The 22,925-nt window shown below is 37.5% G+C and overlaps 1 protein-coding gene across 1 annotated transcript in view; it reads right to left on the reverse strand.

The window, feature by feature from the left end:
- STAB2 (stabilin 2) overlaps positions 1 to 22,925 on the reverse strand; it is a 156,738-nt gene that overhangs the window by 94,735 nt on the left and 39,078 nt on the right. The window contains exons 13-22 of the mRNA XM_031937828.1: positions 19,893 to 20,036; positions 18,854 to 18,910; positions 18,633 to 18,758; positions 12,257 to 12,310; positions 11,345 to 11,425; positions 9,642 to 9,794; positions 4,206 to 4,268; positions 2,611 to 2,706; positions 2,250 to 2,336; positions 1,247 to 1,358 (exon numbers count right to left, since the gene is read on the reverse strand). Of these exons, the coding sequence (XP_031793688.1) occupies positions 1,247 to 1,358; positions 2,250 to 2,336; positions 2,611 to 2,706; positions 4,206 to 4,268; positions 9,642 to 9,794; positions 11,345 to 11,425; positions 12,257 to 12,310; positions 18,633 to 18,758; positions 18,854 to 18,910; positions 19,893 to 20,036 (973 nt within the window). The remainder of the gene's footprint in view (positions 1 to 1,246; positions 1,359 to 2,249; positions 2,337 to 2,610; positions 2,707 to 4,205; positions 4,269 to 9,641; positions 9,795 to 11,344; positions 11,426 to 12,256; positions 12,311 to 18,632; positions 18,759 to 18,853; positions 18,911 to 19,892; positions 20,037 to 22,925) is intronic.

Raw genomic sequence — 22,925 nt, forward strand, 5'->3', positions numbered from 1 at the left:
AAAAAAATAAACCAATTCTTACCCTTGACAAGCTAAGAGAAAACTACATATAAATATAAGTGGACAGAAATAGAAACAAAATAAATTTTGGGTGGGAGGACACTAGTGACTGGAGAAATCGGGGAAGTCTTCTTATAGGAGGTGGAACTTAAGGTAACTCTTGAAGGGGGCAGGGTACTGACTGGTGGAGATGAAGAGGGACTGTATTCCAGGTCTTGAGACTATTGTAAGGGGAAAAAGAAGGTATCATCCAGTGGGAGGAGCCGAATCCCAAGTTTGAATTTTTAAAGAAGAGTTTACAAATCTTTGAAAAAGTAAAAGCTTTTTGAAAAGGATTTAGATTCAAAGTGTCTGAGCTCAGGTTTTTCTCACTCCAAGCCCACCACTCTATCCCTTCTGGTGCCCCCTAATTGCTCTTTCATTTTACAGAATTTTACATTTACATTTTACAGAAAAGATCACAGAGAGCTACAGAAAGGCCAAGTGACTTTCCTAAAATTATCCAAGAGAGAATTAGCCTACAACATTTGTTAAAAAAAAAGTTTACTTTGTGCCAGTTATGGTATTTAGTGCTAAATATGCAAAGAAAGGCAAAAATCATGACTCCTGCCCTCAGGAAACTTACATTCTTATGGAGGAGACAAGAGGCAAACAACTATGTATCTACAAATATTCCAAATGAGAGCTGATATTTATAAAGGCTTTAAGGTTTCTGAAACTCTGTATACCCATAATCTTTTTTAAGCCTTCTAGCAACTATGTGAAGTAAATGTCCTTATTTGATAACTTATAAAATAAGCTGATGATGAGAATGATATTTGCATATCTTGGCTTGCAAAACACAACAACCCTGGGAGGAAGATGCTATTATTTTACAGATACAAATGTAGATAAATTTTACAGATGGGGAAACTGAGGCAGAAAGCAGTTAAGTGACTTGCTTAGGGTCACACAGCTAGTAGGGAAAAAGAAACTGGAATTGAAGCTAGAAGATTTAGGTTTTAATCCTGACTGTATTTAAATGATTTTCCTAAGATTAATTAACTAGTAATTATTTGAGGTAAGACTCAGAACTTAAGTCCACTCAACACTTCAAGCCTCCTACTTAAGGGTACATTAATAAAGATTTTTGGACAATGGTGATGCTCCACCCAAATATCATGTCTTTATTGAGGCCATAAATAGCATTGCATCAATCAAGTCTTGTTAGGTAAGAAAGTGGTCCCTGAGGTTAAGGATGACTTACTTTTTTCACACCGGGGTCCGTATTTTCCAGCATCAGAACAGAACTGACAGCGAGAACCTTGGAATCCCTCATCACAAATGCAAGTCCCGTTGCCACTGAACCCATCAACACACTACAACAAGAACAGGCTTTTTGAGTGAGTCTACGTGACCTGGGGAAATAGTCACTTAGAAAGCTTGACTTCTTGCCTTAGCTTTGTCTATCTCTCTGTGTCACCTGGTTAGACCATGGGGTGCCATTTCTACACTGTGATATGATACTGGATCTTAAGAGGGAGGAAGTCATTCCTTGTTGAGTATTTCTCAAATTGGGATTTAGGATTCTACCAGGTCATGGGGGAAATATTCAGGGTTGCATAAGGAGAACCTAGAAGTTATAAATTGCTTTGGGTCATAAGAAGCCTAGGCAGGTCATGGGGTGAGGGGGTCCTTCCATTTAGAGTTGGAAGAGAACTTAAAATCCACTGGCTTTGACTCTCTAATTTTACAAATGGGAAAATGAGGCTCACAGACATTAAGTGATTTTTCCCTCCAAGGCTACACAGGCTAAGTGTCAGAAGCTGGATTTGAATTCAGATCTTGTCTTCCATTCTTGCATTCTATCCAAAATTTACCTTTTGACTTGCATTTCTTTCCCCTTTTTTCTTTTAACACTTAAAATTTATTTGGATAGCAAGAAAAAAAACTCTCTCCTTGGTGGAAGAGTTATGTTGGTTGTTGTCCTTAGTTCTTGAAGAGGACCAAAATGATGTCACTATGTTGGAGTTGAAGTACAGTGTGTCCAACTGTGGCCGATCAGACCAATATGAACTTGGAAGGCTCTACCACAAGTTGGATACAAATAGTCCATATAATGGTTTGGAGTGGAGATTCTCTAACATAAAAGAAGTATACAGCTACAAAAAACCACAGAGCTGTTTCCTTTTCCCGTTGCCTCCCTCTATCCCCGCTTCTTCCCCTTCCTTCCCTTCCCTCCCCTCCAATGTCTTTCCACCTCTCGTCACCTGTCCATTTCCAGAGCACGGATTGGAAAAACCTCCTGGACACTGGTTACAGTCTGGGCCGTAGAAGCCTTTGCAGCACTTGGGTATCTGAGAAACATAATTGTGCTTTCATTTTTCAGTCTAGAATGAAAAACTCAATTCTTTATTTTCTTGTTCAAAGATGAGATGAGCCAATTATAAATGAGAAGATGCCCTCATGATCCACCTTCTTTCTTTCACAAGATAATTTTCTCAAGGCTCAGTAATGTCATTATCCTTTGGCAAGTAAGGAGGTGGAAATGAGAGCAAAGTGAGATTTAGAGGAAAGAAACCTCAGGGCTGGCCAGGCTGCTGGAACAAACCCACCAACCCCATGCCTTACCTTTACAGTAGAGTTACAGTATCTGGCACAACCCTTGGTAGGAAATTTCTCGCCCCCTACCCTGCGACCATAGACACAGTTGGATGTAAAAAGGCTCTAGAAAAAGAACAAAGAGAGAAAGCATGTCTACATTAAAATATGGAGGTAAAGCAAAGAAAATCTGCTGACATTATCTGGGTTATGAGGTAATAAGCAAATCAACAAGCTTTTGTTTTGTTTTGATTTTTCTTTTTCTTTTTCACATGGAAGGGGATAAGTGGGAGGGAGGGGAAATAAATACATATTAATTGAAAAAAATTGACTGAACTTCACCCCCCCCCAAAAAAACCCCCTGAATTTATTTATGATATTATTTCTGAAAAGGTTAGAAGGCCATTCCTTGCTTTACAAAAGGATTTCATTAAGAATGCAATGTTTCAAATCTGGCCTGTGTGACTCTGGGCAAGTCACTTAACCTCAATTTCCTTAGCCAAAAAAACAAAAACAAAAAAAAAATGCAATCTTTTTTTTTTTTTGTATTGAGCAACTCTCTCCCTTTCTTCTCTCTTTCCTCTCTCTTTTTCTCTTTTCCTTCTTTCTCCTTCTCTCTCTCTTTCCCTCTCTCTCTCCCTCTCTTTCTTCCGTCCTTCCTCATTCTCTCCTGTTAGTATCTAACCTTGTGTAGGAATCATTGGATAGAGAACTAGCCCTAAGGTTAGGCACATATAGGTTCAAATCCTAACTTTGACACGAGGAACTGTGTGACATTAGAAAAGTTATTTAAACTGTCAGTGCCTCAGAACAGGGGCTGATCTGCCATTGACCCAACACCATGAAATCCCTTTTCTTATCTCCCATGAAAGGAGATGAAAACTTGGCTCCCTGGCCCCAATCTTTTTCCTACGTGAGAAGGTTCTTATGTATGTCGTTCTCTCTGTAGCAAATTTCACCTTTTCTTCTCTGGCCAGAAAACTAAATAGGTCACAGTGAGTTCCACATCTAAAGTTTGGGGCAGAGGGGAAGCACCCAGTCAGATAACTTGGGTTCACACACTGACCATATGACTTACTATAACTGATGTGATCTGGGGATGGCTGTTTAACTACCTCCTCAGTTTCTTCATCTGCAAAATCAGGTTAATAAAAGTATCTATATTCCAAGATTGTTGCCAAGATTAAATGAATTAATTTTTGGAAAACAGTTTGCAAAGCTTAAAGTGTTATAGAAATGCTATTTTTATTATTATTTACTGATCAGTCCACACTTTGTAATTTACAGACTTACAAGGCCATTGTCTGAGGTGCTAGGAGATTAAATGATTTATCCAATGTCATCCAGCCAGAGCGGATCAGGTGTAAAATTTGAACTCAGGTTTTCCTCATTCTAAGACCTACCCCTATCTCCTACCCCATGCTAATTGCCCTTTTTCAAATGAGCAAATTTTAAAATAAGGGAAAAATAGGGTAAGAGTTATTCTTACAGAATTCCAGGTGGAACAGGTACTTATTTTAAGTGAGAAAACAAGTAAACAAAAAATAAAGGCAGCAGAGAAAGGTGTGAAAACCCATCTATGTTTCCAGACTTTATATGTAATTTCATGAAACATTCCCACTCACCAATGGCTCTGAGTTGGCAGGACAGACACTCCAATATACCAGGGAGCAGCTCACACATGTGCCCTGAAATGAGAACAAGGACAATTCGAATTGAGACCTTTGTGGAAGGTGTCGGATGAGAATTACTGGCTGACACGAACCAAAAAAAAGGTCAACTACAGCCGGGGAAGGAGGGATCTAATGGGAAAGTGAGCCTTTAGCTCATTCATTTCTACTCTCTCCAGCAGAATCTTCGAGGTAGGAGCGATCTTATTAGCCTCCAAACAAGAAATATGACACATCAAACCCAATCCATGTGTCATCCAGCTTCTACTGAAAGACTTCTAAAGATAGGGAACTCACCACATCTCAAGACAACCTACTTCCCTTTGGGACAGCTCTGATTGCAGAATTTTCCCCTGTTTGTCTCCCTACAATTTCCTGTCACTGCTCTGAGCTCTAGCTTTTGGGTGATAAACAGAAGAAGACTAATCCCTTTTCCATTTCAAATACTCAAAGACTCAAATGTCCCCCAAGTCTTCTCTTCTCCAGTATTAATAAACATCTTCAATTTATAGTATCCAACATTTAACAGGGATATTAGAGGTCATCTAACCCAATCATGCATTTTACAGATGAGAAAACTAAGGCTCAGGGACTGACAAGTGAATTTCAAAGTCATAGGTAGTAAGTGACCCTTTAAGGATTTAACTTAAGTTCTCTGGCCCTCTTCTTCCTTCTGTATCCTCTTCCTCCAGTAGATTCTTCTCCATCGATCATTATATACTTCAACAACAATACTAGATGATGACCAGTTCTGATGGACCAGGCCACCCTCAGCAACGAGATCAACCAAATCATTTCTAATGGAGCAGTAATGAACTGAACTAGCTATGCTATATTTATGCACACCTGCATTTTTGATTTCCTTCATAAGCTAATTGTACAATATTTCAGAGTCTGATTCTTTTTGTACAGCAAAATAACGTTTTGGTCATGTATACTTATTGTGTATCTAATTTATATTTTAATATATTTAACATCTACTGGTCATCCTGCCATCTAGGGGAGGGGGTGGGGGGGGGTAAGAGGTGAAAAATTGGAACAAGAGGTTTGGCAATTGTTAATGCTGTAAAGTTACCCATGTATATATCCTGTAAATAAAAGGCTATTAAATAAAAAAAAAAAAGAGAAAAAAAAAAGATTCTTCTCCATCATGATTTCAAACTCTCTTCACCACCTTGGTTGCCTTCATCTGGACACCATTCAGCTTATTAATATCTTTCCAAAATTATAGTTTTTAGAATGTAACACAATAATCAGATGTTAAAAAAACCCACAACAAATTGTTCCCAGTCTTCCGCCAGTTCTGGGCATATTTCCCAGGCCCTTCTCTCTGTACCTTTTCCAGAAAATATTTAAGCTTTTAAAAGACTCATTAACATCTTCCTAAATCATCCAACAACAAATGACAAGGATTCTTAGTAGATGAGGAGATTCATAAGCTCATAGCTCCTTTAAAGAAAATAAACTTCTGCTGGAAGGAAACTTAGGGTTTCAGTAGCCTTATTTTATAGTGAAAAATCCCAGTCCAGAGAGGTAAATAATTGGTCCAAGGTCACAGAGATGGTGTCAGAGTCTGTTTGACCTTAAATCTTTGTTGCAGAATCCAGTCATGTTTCCACTGTACCACATCAACAACTCCCAGATTATTCCTCTCTTCTTGGATTTCCAGTCCTGTTGATGGTGAATTGTTAGCAGTGTTAGGACAGAAGGCAAGTGTTCTGCCCGTGGTCACCCAGACAGTTAGCATCAGAGTCAGAATCTGAACTCATTGGAATTGTGATCTAAAAAGGGAGTCGAAGGCTCATGAAAGGTAAAATGGCTTGTTAACATCATATGAGTATGAAGTAGAAGAAAGAATGAGCATTTGAACTCAGATCATCTGATGCTAGATCCAGGATCCTTCCCAAAAGACCCAAAGATTTCAGCTTTAGTTCTCAATTTTCTGGGGCTCCCGACTTTCTTTGTATATAATATTTTATATCTATAAGCTATATCCATAACTCAGAGCCCTCCTATCTTTTTAGCTTTCTTATACCCTATTCCCTTATACACAATTTTTGATCCAAGGATCCAAGCCCTCCTGGCTGTTCTACAAAAAAGACACTCCATCTCTCAGGTTTGAGTATTTTCTCTGTCTCCTATGCCTAGAATGCACTCTTTCCTGCTCAGCTTCTGTCCTTCCTGGGTACCTTTAAGTGCCAACTAAAATCCCACCTATTACAAGAAGCCCTCCCCAATGCTGCTTCCTTCCAGTGCCTTCCCTCTTTTAATTATTTCTTCTTTATCCCGTATAACTGGCTGTGTGTGTGTGTGTGTGTGTGTGTGTGTGTGTGTGTGTGTTGTCTCCTCATTAGATTATAAATTTCTTGAGGACAGATGTTGCCTTTTGCCTCTTTTCACATTCCCAGAGCTTAGCACAGTGCCCGGCACATAGTAGGCAATGTTTTTTGATTGATATAGGTCCTGAGATATTTTCTAGCTCTGTAAACCTGGGCAAATCACTTAATCTCTGTCTGCTTTAGTTTCCTTATTGGTGAAATGAAGATAATAATAGCACATATCCCAGGGTTCAAAAACAAACATGAAATGAGCATAAAATGCAATTATATATATATATATATATATATATATATATTAAACATAAAATGAGATTATATATATATATATATATATATATATATATATATATACACACACACACACACACACATACCCTTTGTGGATAGAATGCTATCCATCCACCTGCAGCCAATGACTACCTCCATCTATCCTTCTTCCCAATCCCCATGTGATTTGCTTAATACATCTTTTTCTGTTTTTGGAGCGTTATTTTTCTTTAATTAATTAATATCCATTTCCCAACTTCTCCATCCTTTTAGGAAGTTTTTCTCTAACCCCATAATAGTCCAGTCCTCGGTATAAGGCCCGTTAAGATCATGGGTCTATTCTTACTTAGGTGAGCCAGACCAATTGCTCCTCCCTATGTTTTAATGAAGTAGGGGAAGTAATTTGGAAAGGTAAGAGAGGCAGGTATTGGGCTGGGGAATTGTCTTTGCATCCTCCCCGTGGTTCCAGGTTAGCTGAGTTTCCTCCCATGACCTTCTTCTTGGTAAGATGCCCAGGGCGTATTTACACATTTGGGCCATAACTTATGACCATTCTAGGGAGGAATGTGGCTCTGGGCAGGGGTGTTCTTTCTCTGAGAAGCGTGCTGAATGCCAGCGGGGTGAGAATTATATCTGGTGTCAGGGAAGATTTTTTTAAATAGAGGAGATGTTTTGCTTTGCTTGAATGAACAGGTTAGGAGACCTTGTCTATCTCTGTGAATTTTCTCCAAATTCATAGTTTTTCTATGGGTATCTCTCAGCTGATTCTCTCATTGCATCAGAAAGTAAGCATTTAATGACGATGGATGTTCAGTCATTTGGAAGATGGATTTCTTCTGCTTGGTCCTAGAGGCCATAACAAATAGAAATGGATAGAGGATGGACAGAGGTGGATTCTGCCTTCATTTGAGGGAAACAACAACGAGAACTATTTCAAAGTAGAAAAGACAACCTCTGAGAGTAATAAGTTGCCATTCAGGGTTCAAATTTCACTTATGACACTCTCTGTGTGACCTTGGGCATGTCACATATCTACCCTTCCTGGGCCTCAGTTTTCTTATCAGCAAAATGAAAGGGTTGGACTAGATGACCCTAAGGTCCCTTCCAACTTTAAATCTTTGATTCTAGGGGTACTATTTCAAAGAATCATAGATTCTTAATATTGGAAAGAGAATCAAAGGTCATCTAGGTTACATTCATATGCAATTCAGGAATTCTTTCTAGAGCATCCCTAATTGATGACATTTGGATACTTCCACTAAGAGGGAGCTCACAACTTCAGGAAGCAAGTCATTCTTTCAATGGGTGATCGTTAGTGTTATAAAGTTCTTGGTAATTACACAATTTATCTTCCCATTGGTTCTATCCAATAGAACAATATGGAATAAACCTATTTCTTTTTCCCTCTAGACTTCAAAGGAGCCCAGATACAATCTATACCAGCTCCTTTTATTTTTTATAGATAAGGAAACTGAGGCTGAGAGGGCCTGTGGGTTAACTCTGAGGATCATAGATTTAGAGTTACCTTAGAAATTATCTAATTTTAATTCCCCCGCCCTCTTTTTAACAGATGAAGATACATATGAACAGATGACGTTTCCATAGAGGGAAATGACCTTTTCCAAGGCTGTTGTGTCAGAAGACTTGGGGCATCTCTATGCATTTGTAAACCCAGTTTTTTTTTTATAGATATCACCAAGCTGACTCTCCCAATAGCATTGCCAACATATAGGGTAATAAGCAGTCAGGGACAATTCCATCTGTAAAAAGAGGGGGGGTGGATTAGAAACAAAATGGGGGTTGGATTCGCTGAACTTCATGGGAGCTATTATGAGACCAGAAGAAACTATTCCAATTTTGTTGTGAGAATCCATGAGGTACCAGCTGGAGAGCACTTAAGAGAAGGCACGGCACTGATGTAAAATATTATGACTTCAATACATTTGGACTTGTGGTATCCATGGGAACCTGAAAAATATCCATATGGCAGTGTGGGACTTTAAAACATTCTGATTTCAACAGGATGCGTCTAAAGGTTACCATGGAAACCAGAGTGGACCCCACGGGGGTTCATAAGCTCAGAGAAAAGCAGTATTTGGCATTTCAAAAATACTGAAAATTTTTTCTGTGAGACATCAGTTTTTATCCCCATTTTTCAGAGGACAAAATGGAGGGATACTAAGACTATAAATTACAGAAGAGGGAGTTTCTTCAGTGGGAATTTCTAATATCAATAAAAATCAAAAGACTGTGGAGAATATTTTTATATCTGTACATGTCATCTCATAAAAATTTAAGCTCTTCGGGATCAAGGACTGCTCTATTCTTTGTATTTTTTATCCCTACCACTTAGTATAGTGCCTAGCACTTCATAGGTGCTTCAAAATACTTGTTAATTGATTTTCTTCCTCTGATCTAGTATTTTTCAATTTCCCTTATCTCCTGAGTAGCATTGGTTGATCTCTGATATGTCGTGAATAAGAGGTTCTTGTTTAATATGTCTGGGAGACAGACTTTCTGGAAGATCTGGGGTTGGATGCCCCCCTTCAATTACTGGTTCTTTTGTCCTAGAAAGTCACTTGAATTCTCTGAGACTCAGTTTCCTTACCTATAAAACAAAAGAGTGGGACACAATGACCTATAGCCTCTTCTGACTCTAAATCTATGCTATTATGAGCTTATAGAGGTGTTTGTATCCTGTTGTGTCTCTGAAGCTGAATTTACCTTAGGTACTTCTTAGTTACGCAACCCTGGGCAAGCCAATCTGAGAGCTTATGAACCTTACCAGCTTCATGTCCCTCTGAGTCTCATCACACCGATGGGGAAGAATGGGAACGATGGAGGGGGGAATGAGAACTCCAGTGAGGGTATAAATTCGGCCATTTTTGGCAGCCACTTCCACTTCTTCTATTGCCACCTCATTGGCCAGGATTTGTCCCTGCAAAAGAAAAAAAAAACAGAGCACATCAGTTTTTCTTAGGATCATAAGGTCTACTTGAGTTATTTTGTATCATGGACCTACAATTCTTGGTATTGTTCCTGTGAAAAACAGTCTCCCAATGCAAGGTCTATCCTAATTAGGAAGCATATAATAATAATACATTTTAAAGGACTTTTTAATGGAATTTCAGTCATGTAGACATCCCCTAGTAAGAAAAATAATGCTTGGAATAATTTCTCTTTCTCCTGTATTTCCCTTTTCTTTCTCCCTTTCCCTCTTGTACCCATACATTTACCAATTCATCTTCCCATTCATTAGTCTGTTCATCCAACCACCCATCCATCTAATCTATACCTACCAATATAGATCCCACCTCTGCTCTGTAATTTACAGTCTTAGAGAATTGTCTACAACAGTGAGGTCACATTCAAATCCAAATGGGAGCCATTAAATCATATGCAAACATCTCTGCTAGTGATTTATTGGCTCACAGAATCTCACACTAACATCATCTATGTTTTATTATATTTTATTTATTTTGTTAAATGTCTCCCAATGGACACATCTGGCCCAGAGCCCTGGCAAACTGACTTGCCAGGGTCACACAGTCAGTCTACATCTTAACATGTGGCATTTCCTTTCCCCTCTGATTATCCTAGATTAAAATAGACAGAATTTTGGAATGGGAGATAAATGAGAGACAGGGAAAATCTTCCTGTAGAAAGTAGCATTTGAGTTGAACTTTGAAGGAGCCCAGGTAAGCTAAGAGATGAAGGTGAGGAAGGAGAACAACCTAAACAAGGGGGACAGAACGACAATAATGCAAGGGCTCAAAAACAAGAGAGGGAACATTATATGCAAATAACAACATATGTAAGTGGAAAAAAGACTGGAAAGATCATGGAAACATGGATTTCGAACTGGGAGGGGCCTTTGAAGCCACAGAGTCCAATCCCATTTATTTTATAGATCAGAAAAGTGAGGCTCAAAGAATTGAAGGGACCTATTCAGGGTCATGTATATAGGAAGCATCTTTGGCAAGATTTGATCTTATGCCTTCCTTATTATAAGTCCTGCACAGTACTTCTCTCTGTCGTGTAGCTCCCTGATAGGAAAAACCTGGTTATAAAGAGCTTTAAACCCCAAGTAAGAGAGGCACAGTGTTGTGTGGGGTAGTGTTGGATTTAGAATCCAAAGGCATGGGCTCCAATACTAGATCTGGCGTTCCATGATTTTGCCTCCATACATTTTCTTGATAAAATGATGGCATTGGGTTATATACTCTCTTCCATCTTCAAGTCTATGATACAGTGATTTTAGCAGTCATAAGGAGACTCTGGAGTTTATAGAGTAGAGAGAGTGTCATGGTTAGATCTGTACTTTAGGAAAACCAATTGGACAGCTGTATAGAGAATGAGTTGTTTGGAGGATAGAATCATGTGGGTGGTGAGAGCCAGATCTAAGACATTCATGGAATAACTCGGTTAACTGATGCCTGATGGAACAGTCAAGGGGACTGGTCCCAGTGGAAAAAAATTTGCACTTACATTGCTGGTTGTATTAAACTGGATGATCTGGTTGGCCATGCTCCTGATGTGGGGTTTGGAGATGATGTTGGCAACTTCCAGCTGAAATGAATCAAGCATGATAAACACATAAATGAGAACTAGTCATTTTATCCAAGGTGCTATTCCAAGGAAAGAAGGGGACTTGAAAATTTTCCTTTTTAAAAATGGATCCTGGGCTTTGGTGGGATGAGGATGTGTTGTCTTGAAGATTCTATTGATCAAGCCTTCATATCTCCCATGAGGGCCGATGGGAAAGTTTCAGGAAGTGTTGTTATTCAGGTATAGTTTGGCTTAGATGGCTTCTAAGATTCCTTCCAATTCCGAGATTGTAGTTTCCCAGCAATCCAGATCCTCGGAGTTGCAAGGGATGTCAGAGGTCACCCAATTCAACTGATATTAGCACAAAGAAAAACCTTTGAAACTCAACCCCCAAATTTTCTTGCCTGGGCTGGAGACTCTCCAGTGAAGAAGGACAAACCCAGCTTCTCTAGCGCTAGCCCATTCTATTTTTGGATAGCTCCAATACTTATAAAGATTTTGCTTTCCTAAAGCCTAAATTTTTCTCTTTCAGAATTTTTCTCTGCTTAATTCCCATTCCATGTGACAATTCTTCAAATACTTGAATACATTTATCATGTTCCTGATCAGTCTATTCTTCTTCCCTAAGTTAAATATTCCCAAATCCTCAATTTGACATATTGCTATAGCATGAATTTAAGGTCTTTCACCATCCTATCTGCGCCTCCTCAAACAGAAGAAGTTAGGATTTCTGGCTTTTTTAAAAAAATACTCTTTTCTAAGGCTTAAAGAAAATTTTTCAGTATTTTAGCAGGATTAGAGATTTCTTGCCCCTACCTTCCTCCTGCCCCCAAGCATGAAGATGGAACCCACCTGAGTAAATGGGACAATATGATATCGCACAAGTTCCAGAAGTTTTCTAGAGCCCTGTATGGGAGAAATAGAATGCTTATTTAAACAAGAGAGAATGAAAAGCATGGAGATCTTTCAGGAGCCTCAACCCAGGGAAAAAAGAAGTATCTTCTTCACAGAATCACAAGCTAGACCTGGAAAGGATCTCAGAAAACCTTTAGCTCAACTCCCTCATTTTATGGATAAGAAAACCAGAGATAAAATGATTTTGTTATTTGGTCATGTTGGACTCTTTGTGGCCCCCATTTTGGATTCTTGACAAAAATGCTGGAATGGTTTGCCATTTTCTTCTCCAGCTCATTTTACAAATGAGGAAACTGAGACAAAGAGGCTTAAGTGACTTGTCCAGGGTCACACAACTAGTAAGTATTTGAGGCTGTATTTGAACTTAGGAAGAAAAGTCTTCCTGACTTCAAACCTGGCACTCAACCCACTGTATCACCTACTTAACCCAAATACAGTGATAGTATAATATAATCATAGATCTGGGAGGATCCCAGAGGTCATTCTGCCAAACACTTTTACTTGCTTAAGGTTATACAAATGGCAAAGACCATTGAGTCCAGGTCCTTAATTCTAAATGCATTGTGCTTGAATGATTCTGGTGGTAAATTCCCACATTATCTATGGCATTCTTCTTTGAAAAGGCAGATCTATTTGGAATGGACCCATTGGTTATTACAAGGTATGCTTGCAACTGAGAATATTTGCTCCATACAAAGAAGTTCTGTGACGATAAATTACTGAAAAGGATCAGTAGACAGAAGTGTCACTAGGAAGAATAGAGAAAAGTTCCCTCTCAACTTTCTCTCCCCCCCCCCCCCATTTAGTCTTGGAAATGAGAAGCAGAAGTTGGATAGGAAGTACAGGGCTCCTGGGCACCCATCCTCTTCTGGACAGCATTGAATGAATGAATGTTGTCGAGGAAAGAAACCTGGTTTGAATCCCTCTTCAACTTAATTTTAGTATTCGTTTCTCTGGGTGTCAGTTTCCTTCTTTATCAAGTGAGGAGATTGGAGAAGATGACTTGCAAAGTCCCTTCTGATTCTATAGCTACGAACCTATGACATTCCCTAGTCAGTGAAAAAACACAAACCTTACCAATCCTCAATTCATTCTTGGGAAGTTTGCTGAGTATGAATATAGTTCTCTAATCCTCTTTGGCCTGAGGCTGCCCTGCATCTCACTGCCCATTATTACCAAAGTGACATCCAACTAGAAAAATAGAGGTAGAATTTCCTCTGAGGTCCACCATGATGGCATCCAAAGCCAAGCTGAGAGAAAGCTCTATAGGATAGAAAAAGGATACAGTCTTTTCTCTGACAGCTGTATTTGATGAAATTTTCAAGACATTTCAGGCTTAAGAAACAACATTTCTCAAGATATGATCCTCTAAAAACCTTTTCAGAGGTCAAAACTATTTTCAAGATAATATTCAGCAAATATATTTCATATAAACAAAGTTCGTTGGTGGGGAGTACCCTCAATCATTTTTGAGAGTGTAACTGTTTCCTAAGACCAAAATGCTAGAGACTTGCCAGTATAATGGAAAGAGCTTCGGGGACATTTGTTCAGATTTTGCCTTTGCTCTTTGTTAGTTGTGTGACCTTGATCAAATCACTAAACTCCTCTAGATCTCGGTTTCCTCATCTGTAAAACAGGGGAAGTTAAACTCCATGACTTTTGAGGTTCCTTCTATATTGAAATCTCGGATCTTCTAAATCAGTCAGGCTCTGCCTCTAATTCCTAATGGGACCCTGGCTCTGTTTCTTTATCTGTAAAATAAAAGTCTATATCAGGACTTTTAAGTTGGGGTCCATGAATTTGTTTTTAAAACATAGTCTAATTACTGGTTTCAACATAAATGGTTTCTTTTATATCCTTATTTATTTAGAAACATGATTTTGAGAAGGGTTTCATAGACTTCACCAGACTGATATTCAAAGAAGTTCAGCACACCAGAAAAATGAAAAAATGCTAGTCTAAATGATCGTTGAGGCCTCTTGTTCCATCACCTCTCTACTTGTACATTTCTTCAGATAGAGATTAAAAAGATAAGAGCTGCAGTTATTTTAGAAAGATATGGAAAGACTTGAACAAATTAAGGAAGAACAAAATGAGCAGAACCAAGAGAACATTGTATATAGAAACAGCAATATTGTTTTAAGAACAACTTTTAGTGAATAAGTTACTTTGTCTATTATAAAGGCCCAAATCCACTGTTAAGGACCTGAAGAAAGATGCTCTCTGCATCCAGAGGAAGAACTGATAAATAGAAATATGTACAGAGTAATTTTACACATATATGTATATGTATGTGTGTATGTATGTATATGTGTGTGTCTCTAATGGTAGTCATCTGTAGGGTTGGGAGAAGGGAGGTAACTGAGAGAGTGATGATAGATGCTGTTTCTGTGACTTCACTGGTTTATAAAAATCTCAGAGAGGAAACTCCTTCCACCAGTAGAAAGCGGTACCTTCTTGTAATTGGTCATCTTAGAGAATTGTTCTTTTAAAGGTGGAGGAACTTGCTTAGAGTCCCATAGCTAAGTAGGAATAGAATCTCGATCTTCTGACTACAAGAGAGCTACAAGGCTACTCTATATCTTATAGATTGGAGAATTTCCTGGGACACAGAAAGTGTAAGTGACCAGCTAAGAGAACCATAACCAGCATGTAACAGAGAGATGTTAGTTGTGTGTTAAAGGGTTAACTTGAACCCAGCTCTTCCTAAGTGGAAGATCAGCTCTATCTACTATATCAAAATAACAAACATAATGAGTAATAACAATATTACTTACTCCATTTTACAGATAAAGAAACTGAGACCCAGAGCTGGAGAGCCTCGTCCGTGGCAACAAGGGAAGTTTCAATCACAGAACTCAGTTCTTTTGACTTCTACGTTCAGCATTCTATCCACCAAGCCACAGAGTCTCTAGCATTAGACGCCCATTAACAGGACTGAATTCAACCCTGTATTAAACTCCACTTGAGCTTATCCAGTTCATGGAGACAAACAGGATACGTTTCCAGGTATTGTTATTATCCAAGGGTCTTTTGGTGCTACTTCCCTGACAGGTACATTCTCTCTGAAGTGATGACAATGGCTTCCTCAATGGTGGTCCAGGGACATAAGGAAGGGCAGGCAGACGGGGCATTTCTATCAAAGCCTTTTATATAAATCAACCAGTTCTCATGGTATATGGAAGGTATTTGTGGATTAAGGAGAACATTGTTCTCATACTCTATTATTTCTGTCTGCAAAGTTCAAGGCTTAACCCTCTAGTCAGTGATCCCGTACACGGGGTCCCCCAAATCCTGGTATTATCTTCCTATACACTAAAACTTTTGGGGTACTTTGTATATTACCCTGATGATGATGGAATCAGGGCCATATTAGATATGATTACCAGTATGTAATCAATCCTTGTGTGCTTAAGAGAAAGCTAAAATCTCTGACTGGAAGCATTGTGTGAAAATTTTAAGTGGATATCTTTGGGCCTAGGGAAGATCAAGGAAGGAATCCTTTCCCTTGTGTCCTAGAAAACACATCCAGAGAATTAAGAGTTAGGATAATGTTTCCACCAAGGCAGTGGTTATTCCTCTTTAATAGGGTGACAATCCTTTCCTAAGTTAGCCAGGTTGGTCCTCAGATGACAGATAGGTAATCCATCAACAAAGGAAAGCTTTTTCAGCTTGTTGGAGCTTGTATTCTCTTATCCAAGCCTTCATGAATCTAAAAAATCCAAGTAACAATATACTTCTTTCTCTTTGAGGGGTGATGGAGGAAAGAGGTTTTATAATTTCAAGCATAAAGAAGATGGGGGTCTTCTTTTGGGGAGCAGAAGGGTACAGTGGAGATAGCTGGGGATTTGGATTTAAAGGGCTTTGTTTCAAATGTTATTGCTGCTAACTGTGTGGTCTCAAACAAGTCACTTTCCTCCAGGATTTAGTTTCCTCATATATAAAATGGGATTAGGAGGTAGGATAAATTAAAGTCCTCATTGTTGCCTATAAACAGTGATCCTGGAGCAGCTAGATAGTATAGTGGACAGAGTATTATAGAGTATTATTCCTGGAGTTAGGAGGTTCTGAGTTTAAATTTGGCCTATGCTACCTGTGTGATCCTGGACACATCACTTAACCCCAATTGTCTTACCAAAAAACCAAAACAAAACCCCACAAAGAAACCAAAACCAAACCCAAAACCAACTCCCCCAAAATACCGCACCATCACAATGATCCTAAAATCTTTAACAATCAAAGAGGGAGACCAGTGAGAGCAGATCTTATCAAAAGGCAGAATTGTAAAGACAAGTGGGAAGATTTTTCTCCCTTCTTGGTAGCTTCCCAAGATTTGCTAGTATCTTGTCCTTTCTCTACCCCATGGCCTGGAAAAACCTTTGATGTGCATTTAAATATTTATAGATAAGTTTTGTAAACTCACTGGGGATAGAGCTTTATTGGCTTAGTGTTTGTATCCTCCGCTTTGGATGTGTATAATAAGTGCTCAATACATGTTTATTGATTAAAGATAGGCACATAGACTTTCATGTAGCATATACATGTGCGCTCTTCAGTCTCAAAAATGTCTTAGTGTTTTTTCTTTCTTTATGAATTTTGAAGTAAAGTTTAGTTTAAAAAATTAAGTTTGAAAATGTTTTGCACTAAAAAAAACTCAAACCCAAATGTTAAAAATTGTTTTTACATGCAATCGGAAAAAATACTTAAATTAAAAAAAATGCGTTTAGTAGATTTAGTTTCTTACTTGGACTTGACACAGAAAATACCTTGCTTCTTATTTTTTCTTTTTTCTCTTGCTGAGACAGTTGGGATTAAGTGACTTGCCCAGGGTCACACAGTCAGGACATATTAAGTAGCTGAGATCAGATTTGAACTCAGGTCCTCCTGACTTCAGGACTGGTGCTCTATCCACTGCGCCACCTATACATTGCTTCTTATGATGGAATATTCAATAAATGTTTGCTTTAAACAAAAATTCCTTGAGTTCACACTTTATAGAAATGTAACAGCCATGTTTATAGTTAGATGGGAGGGTAAGTGTTGATGAGTGACCTGAAAGGTGACAATACAAAGGACAAACCTACAAGAGAAGCTTGAGCACCAAAAATAAGTTGGGAAGCTAAGGCTTTAAAAGGGAATTTAGGAAGAAAAGATTAGGAAAAGTCTGAATGATCCTCCCAAATGGACTATTTTCTATTCAACTTATTTCCTAGGAATTTATTTTTTTAACGACTTTGCTCTAAAGCACTATCTGTAGAGTTAGTATTTGCTTAAGTTTTGCTTAAATTGATCTTTTAACAAGGATTATTTTTACATATGAAATATAGAAAAATTATGTTTTTTTTTTTTTAAATAGTTGCTCCAACACAGCGCCATCTTCTGTTATTTCAGAAAAAGCACATATTTGGAAGGTTAACCAAGAACTTGGAAGTGCGTTCCTGCCCCTTGGTGGTAGTGTCCTGAAATGCAGGGAAGTAAATATCCAAAATCTTTTCCCTTTCAGGTCTGAAACTATAGAAAATAAGGGCCAGAATCATAGATCATAGATAAAGAGCTAAAGGGACTTCAGGAGCCATTTAGACCAATCCACTCATTTTTACACATAAGGAAACAGAGGCATAGAGAAATGAAGTGACTTATGAAACTAGTTAAATATCAGAAGTAGGATCAATTGGCTTCAGAGTTGATGTTCTTATTTTAATAAAATTACCCAAGTTAAATACTAAATTTTTTTTTGCCTAGAAAAACTAATATCAATACATGTTTGACTATGGATTTGAGAAATTTTTTCTGGTTTTTTAAAAGTATGTATCAAAAAAAAATAACCATGTTTGTTAAATAAAATCATAACAGTTGAAGATTAGGGGTTTAGTATGGGAAGCGATCTCAAAATCCATCTAGTGCAACCCTTTCCTTTTTACAGAGGAAGAAACTGATATCTAGAGAAATGAAGTGATTAAACAAAGGTAATATATTAATATATATAATAATTATTATATATAATTATAATTATAATAAATCTATTATAAAAATTATAATAAATATAATATATAATAAACAAAGGTAATATAAACAAAGGCTGGATTTGAACCCATCTTCTGATTCTGAATCTCTTGTTCTTTGTCTTGAACACTGCTATTACTAGTTATATCGTATCATATAATGACATGACCAGGATCACACAAGTAAGTAAGTGTTTGAAGTTGGATTTAAAGTCAGGTCTTCTTGATTCCAAATCTTGTATTCTATTCTTTCTACCACTTTGCTATCTGTATTAGTTAGGCTGTATGTTTTTATGATTGTACCCCAATACCTCTGTAGAGAGGAGATAGTCCAGAACGCCATCTTTCATGCTGTTTAAGGCTTCATCAGTTGGAACAAAGACGGTATATGGTCCCCCAACACCATCTTCATCTAAGGCTTGGCCCACATTTGTTACCTGAGTTTGGAAAAGGGAGACTTATAGACAGTCAAGCCTGAACAAGCATTTGAAAACATTCCCCAAGACTTCATGGGAAATATATAGAAACCTACCTCCAACAAGGATCTGAATCTGCTGTATCTTGGCTGTAGCATTGCCATTATGGTTTGCTTAGGGAAAAACAGACAAATGGAATTATTTTACCAAAAAAAAAAATCAGTGAGGGGAAGGTACTGTGCATTAAAGTACTAGACCTCTAAAACATCTGATTTGAGAAATATTTCAATATTGCCGAGATAGCTTCCAGGTCATTCTATACATGGAGTTAACTGAGTCGATGTTGACCAGCTACGGCCCTCCTGTGTAAGACATATTGGATAAATTCTTAACTTTTAGGCTAATGGAACAGATTACTCCAAATACCATAGCTGATTGGCAAGTTCTCTCCATCATAGAAAAGTACAAAAAAAAATCAACTTTGTTGGATATTATTATTTGTTACCTCACTATTTATCCTACTATCACAAATGATAGGCCACAGATTTTATCTTTGAGTATTACTACGATAGGTACTTAAACATATTTGTTGAATGAATGCATGGATAAATCCAATACTGCATGAAGTAAAAATGGGCAAGACAGTGCTAATAATGGAAAGTCAGAGGATTTGGGTTCAGGTCCTACCTCTGACACAGATGGGCAGTGTGACTTTTGTAAGTCACTTAACTCTCCTAGTCAATTTTTTGAGATTATAACATTGAGGAACAGTTGGCAATTTGCTTTGGTAGAAGGAGTTACTTCATTAGGAATTTACTACCCCAATGAAATTATACTTCCAGCCAATAAGAAATAATTATAAAATAACCCCTTTCCCTCTCTCTATGCCTTTCTATTTAGATGTTGCTCTTCAGTGCAATAAAAAAGGATCATGGGATCAGAGACAGAGCTGAAAGAGATCTTAAAGATCAGCAAGTCCATCTTTCTTATTTTAAAAAGGAGGGAGCTGAGGCAGAGGTTAAGTGACTTATACAATATTATATACTAAGTGTCAAGACAAGATTTGAACACAGGGTTCTTGACTTTAACCCCTGTATCTTCTTTTCACTGTACCACCAAAATGTCTAGGTTAACTTTTTATCTCAGATTTCTCACCTCTGAGCTGCTCTCAAACACAGGTGCCATCTTGTCCATGGCCTTATCAATGATGTGCAATAGTCCATTGGATGCAATTATGTTCCCTTGTACAATCTTCCCTTTCTTTTTTCCTCCACTGAGTTTAAGCTTAATTTGACTGTCCTAAAAAAAGGAATGACTGTTAAAAAGTGTCATATGATAGAAAAAACATTAAACCAGAAGTCAGAGGACCTGTGTTCTGGACTCAACTTCACTCTTTATTAACTCTCTGTCTTGGGTGGCTGGGCATTTGACCAATAAATGGAGCCTCTTTTCTTCCACAGAGGAAGAAAATTGCATAGGGTTGGGTCACATTTCAGAAAACATCTGAATCCTAAATCACTCCCTAGTGGAAAAGAAAATCCATCTTTTATTGTCAATATTGTCTCTGTGGTGTTATATGGTTGAGAATCGTGGGATCTCTATGACTCTACAATAACACTAGTGATGATCTATATGCAGAATGTTCTGTAAAAATATATTTGCAAGAAAATGAATGATCTGGAAAGGAGATGGGCTAGTTATACGTTGGTTGGTTGTTGTTCTTTGTTCTTGAAAGGGAACAAAATGACACCACTATTTTGGGGTCAAGTGTGTCTGACTGAGACTGAGGAAAAGTGACAACACTTGGGCATCCCAGCTATAATATTAGTATTCATGGAATGTATGGAAGATATGAAGGCAGACTTCAAATATATTGGATCCTTTGCTAGGGAGAAGTCATGGGATGGCATCGATAAAAATAGGATAAGAATAAGAAGGCTGTAGATGCATCATAGGATTGAGAGCTGGAAGAGATATTGGAGACATCTACTCTTCACCTCTACACTGAATTTAATGATGAATAACAGAAAGCAAGAGAGGTTAAATGATTGCCCAAGATCACAAGATGGTAAGTGACAGTGTGATCATATAGACACCATAAGGAGGGTCTATATTGATGATATCACAGATCCTCAACGTGCCCAAGTATAAAAGTCACATAACCTACCTAAATCTCACTTTCTTTATCTAGAAATGGAAATAATTTTTTCCTTACAAAGTCTTACTCTTAGTGACTTTCATAAGTCACTCATAGTGACTTTCATCAAAGTCATACTCTTAGTGCTTTGAATATTATAGAAATATAAGATATGAATATTATATTTATCTAAATATTTGGGAGAAATGTCCCATTTTAGAAGTGATGGGGAAAATGAATCTTCATGGGAATAATGACAGCTGAAAAATCTCCAGTGAATTTCCTTCAGATATTACTAGCTAGAAGAAGTGGGGCTGACAATGGCCTTTCATGAAGGAGGGAGTCTTAGTTTGCTTTTTTTTTTAAAGCATTAGGAAAAATGGAAGGTTAAGTAAGAGGGGATAGATAAACTCCAGCAATCTAAAATAAACACAGTCTATTTCCTTTTCCTTAAAAGGAATGCTGATCTTGCTTTGTACCCATCCTACCAGGAAACAGGTTTCATGCTTAAATTTTTCTTTCCTGTTCTCAGTTGAATGATTGCTGTCTTTGGCAAAACACACACACACACACACACACACACTCAAATACCCCCATGTAACAATTCAGACTCTCCCTCATGGTGGATGGTCTTCCTGAATTGTTGCAGCCCAAATATTCATGCCCCTGTAGCCCAACTAGATTCTAGATATGGCTAAACTTAGCTGGGCTAGACCTTAAGGAAGAGGTAAGAAGGCTATCCCAGGGCTCATGTCTATTTCAACTGAGAAAACTAATAATAATAATAATAATGTATATTTATGAAGTACTTTAAGGCTAATTTAAGAATTTCTATGCATTCTATTATTTCATCCTCACAACAATCCCATGAAATAGGTACCATTATTATCTATTCTTTATACATAAGAAAACTGGGGCTGATAGAGTTTGTCACTTGCCCAGAGTCACATATTCTGTGTGCCAGAATTAAGGAAAGAATGTTCTTCGTAACATTATTGCTTTTTAAAAAAATGATAAAGTAGGGCTAGTAATCATTGATTTTACACAAAATCAAACTAAAAAAATAAAGTGAGAGAGAAATCTGTTATATGTTAGTTACATTAATATTGTTTTAGATGTATATCTACATATGTGTAAACGTGCATGTGTATATATGAAAATATATGTATATATAGACATATGCACTATATACAAACACGCATACATGTACATTATATATATTTATATACATATATGTGTGTATGTGTATATATAAATATAGGTATATGTATTATGTCCCTACTTAATTGTAACCTGCTTAGGAGAGGTGAGGGGGGGAATGAAGGGGAAAAAAGAATAAAGTAAAAAGTGCACAAATAAAGTAAAAAGTGAGAACAAAAGAATAACTTACAAGGAAGCAAAGCAAAGATGGATAGTCGTGAATATAATCTCTTTTATCTTGAAATAGAAATTTATTGTTACATATTTTGACTCCTCCCAATTGTTCTGCTGGGCACATGACAATGTTTTGTTTTATTTTTAAAATTTTTCTTTTCTGTTTTTCTTTTTCTATTTTTTTCTTATTTTGAATCATTTTAAATAAATATTTTTTAAAATACAAAACAAATTATAAAGTGAAATGGTAGATTGAGAGAAAGCTACTTGAGAATTATTCTCTTTATCCTTTTCCCAGGCTTCTATCTGATTTAGGGTTAGAAAGTCCTTTTTTACTCTGCCAGTTCTTGATTGTCAACCATTATCTATAATTACTTGTATAATTACAACCATTAACTATCATTACTTAAAGAATTTCTGTTGAAAAAAGCATAAGGCTGTGTGGATCACATGCATTATGCTTTCCCTCAGCCCCACAAAGATCCTCTGCGTCTCCCATGCAAGTATTTAAAAAAAAAACCAACATTCTGGGACTTCACTGGGAAGTTAGGATCTTGCATCTCCATTCCTTTTCTTTTCACCACAGAAATGGCTGCCAAAAAACCCTTTCAGGCCTTAAATACTTAAGTATTTTGTCCTATGAAAAAAATAAAGGACTTTAAATCTGAGTTATAAGG

The sequence above is a fragment of the Sarcophilus harrisii genome, chromosome 5 (assembly GCF_902635505.1).
Source record: "Sarcophilus harrisii chromosome 5, mSarHar1.11, whole genome shotgun sequence".
Lineage (NCBI taxonomy): Eukaryota > Metazoa > Chordata > Mammalia > Dasyuromorphia > Dasyuridae > Sarcophilus > Sarcophilus harrisii.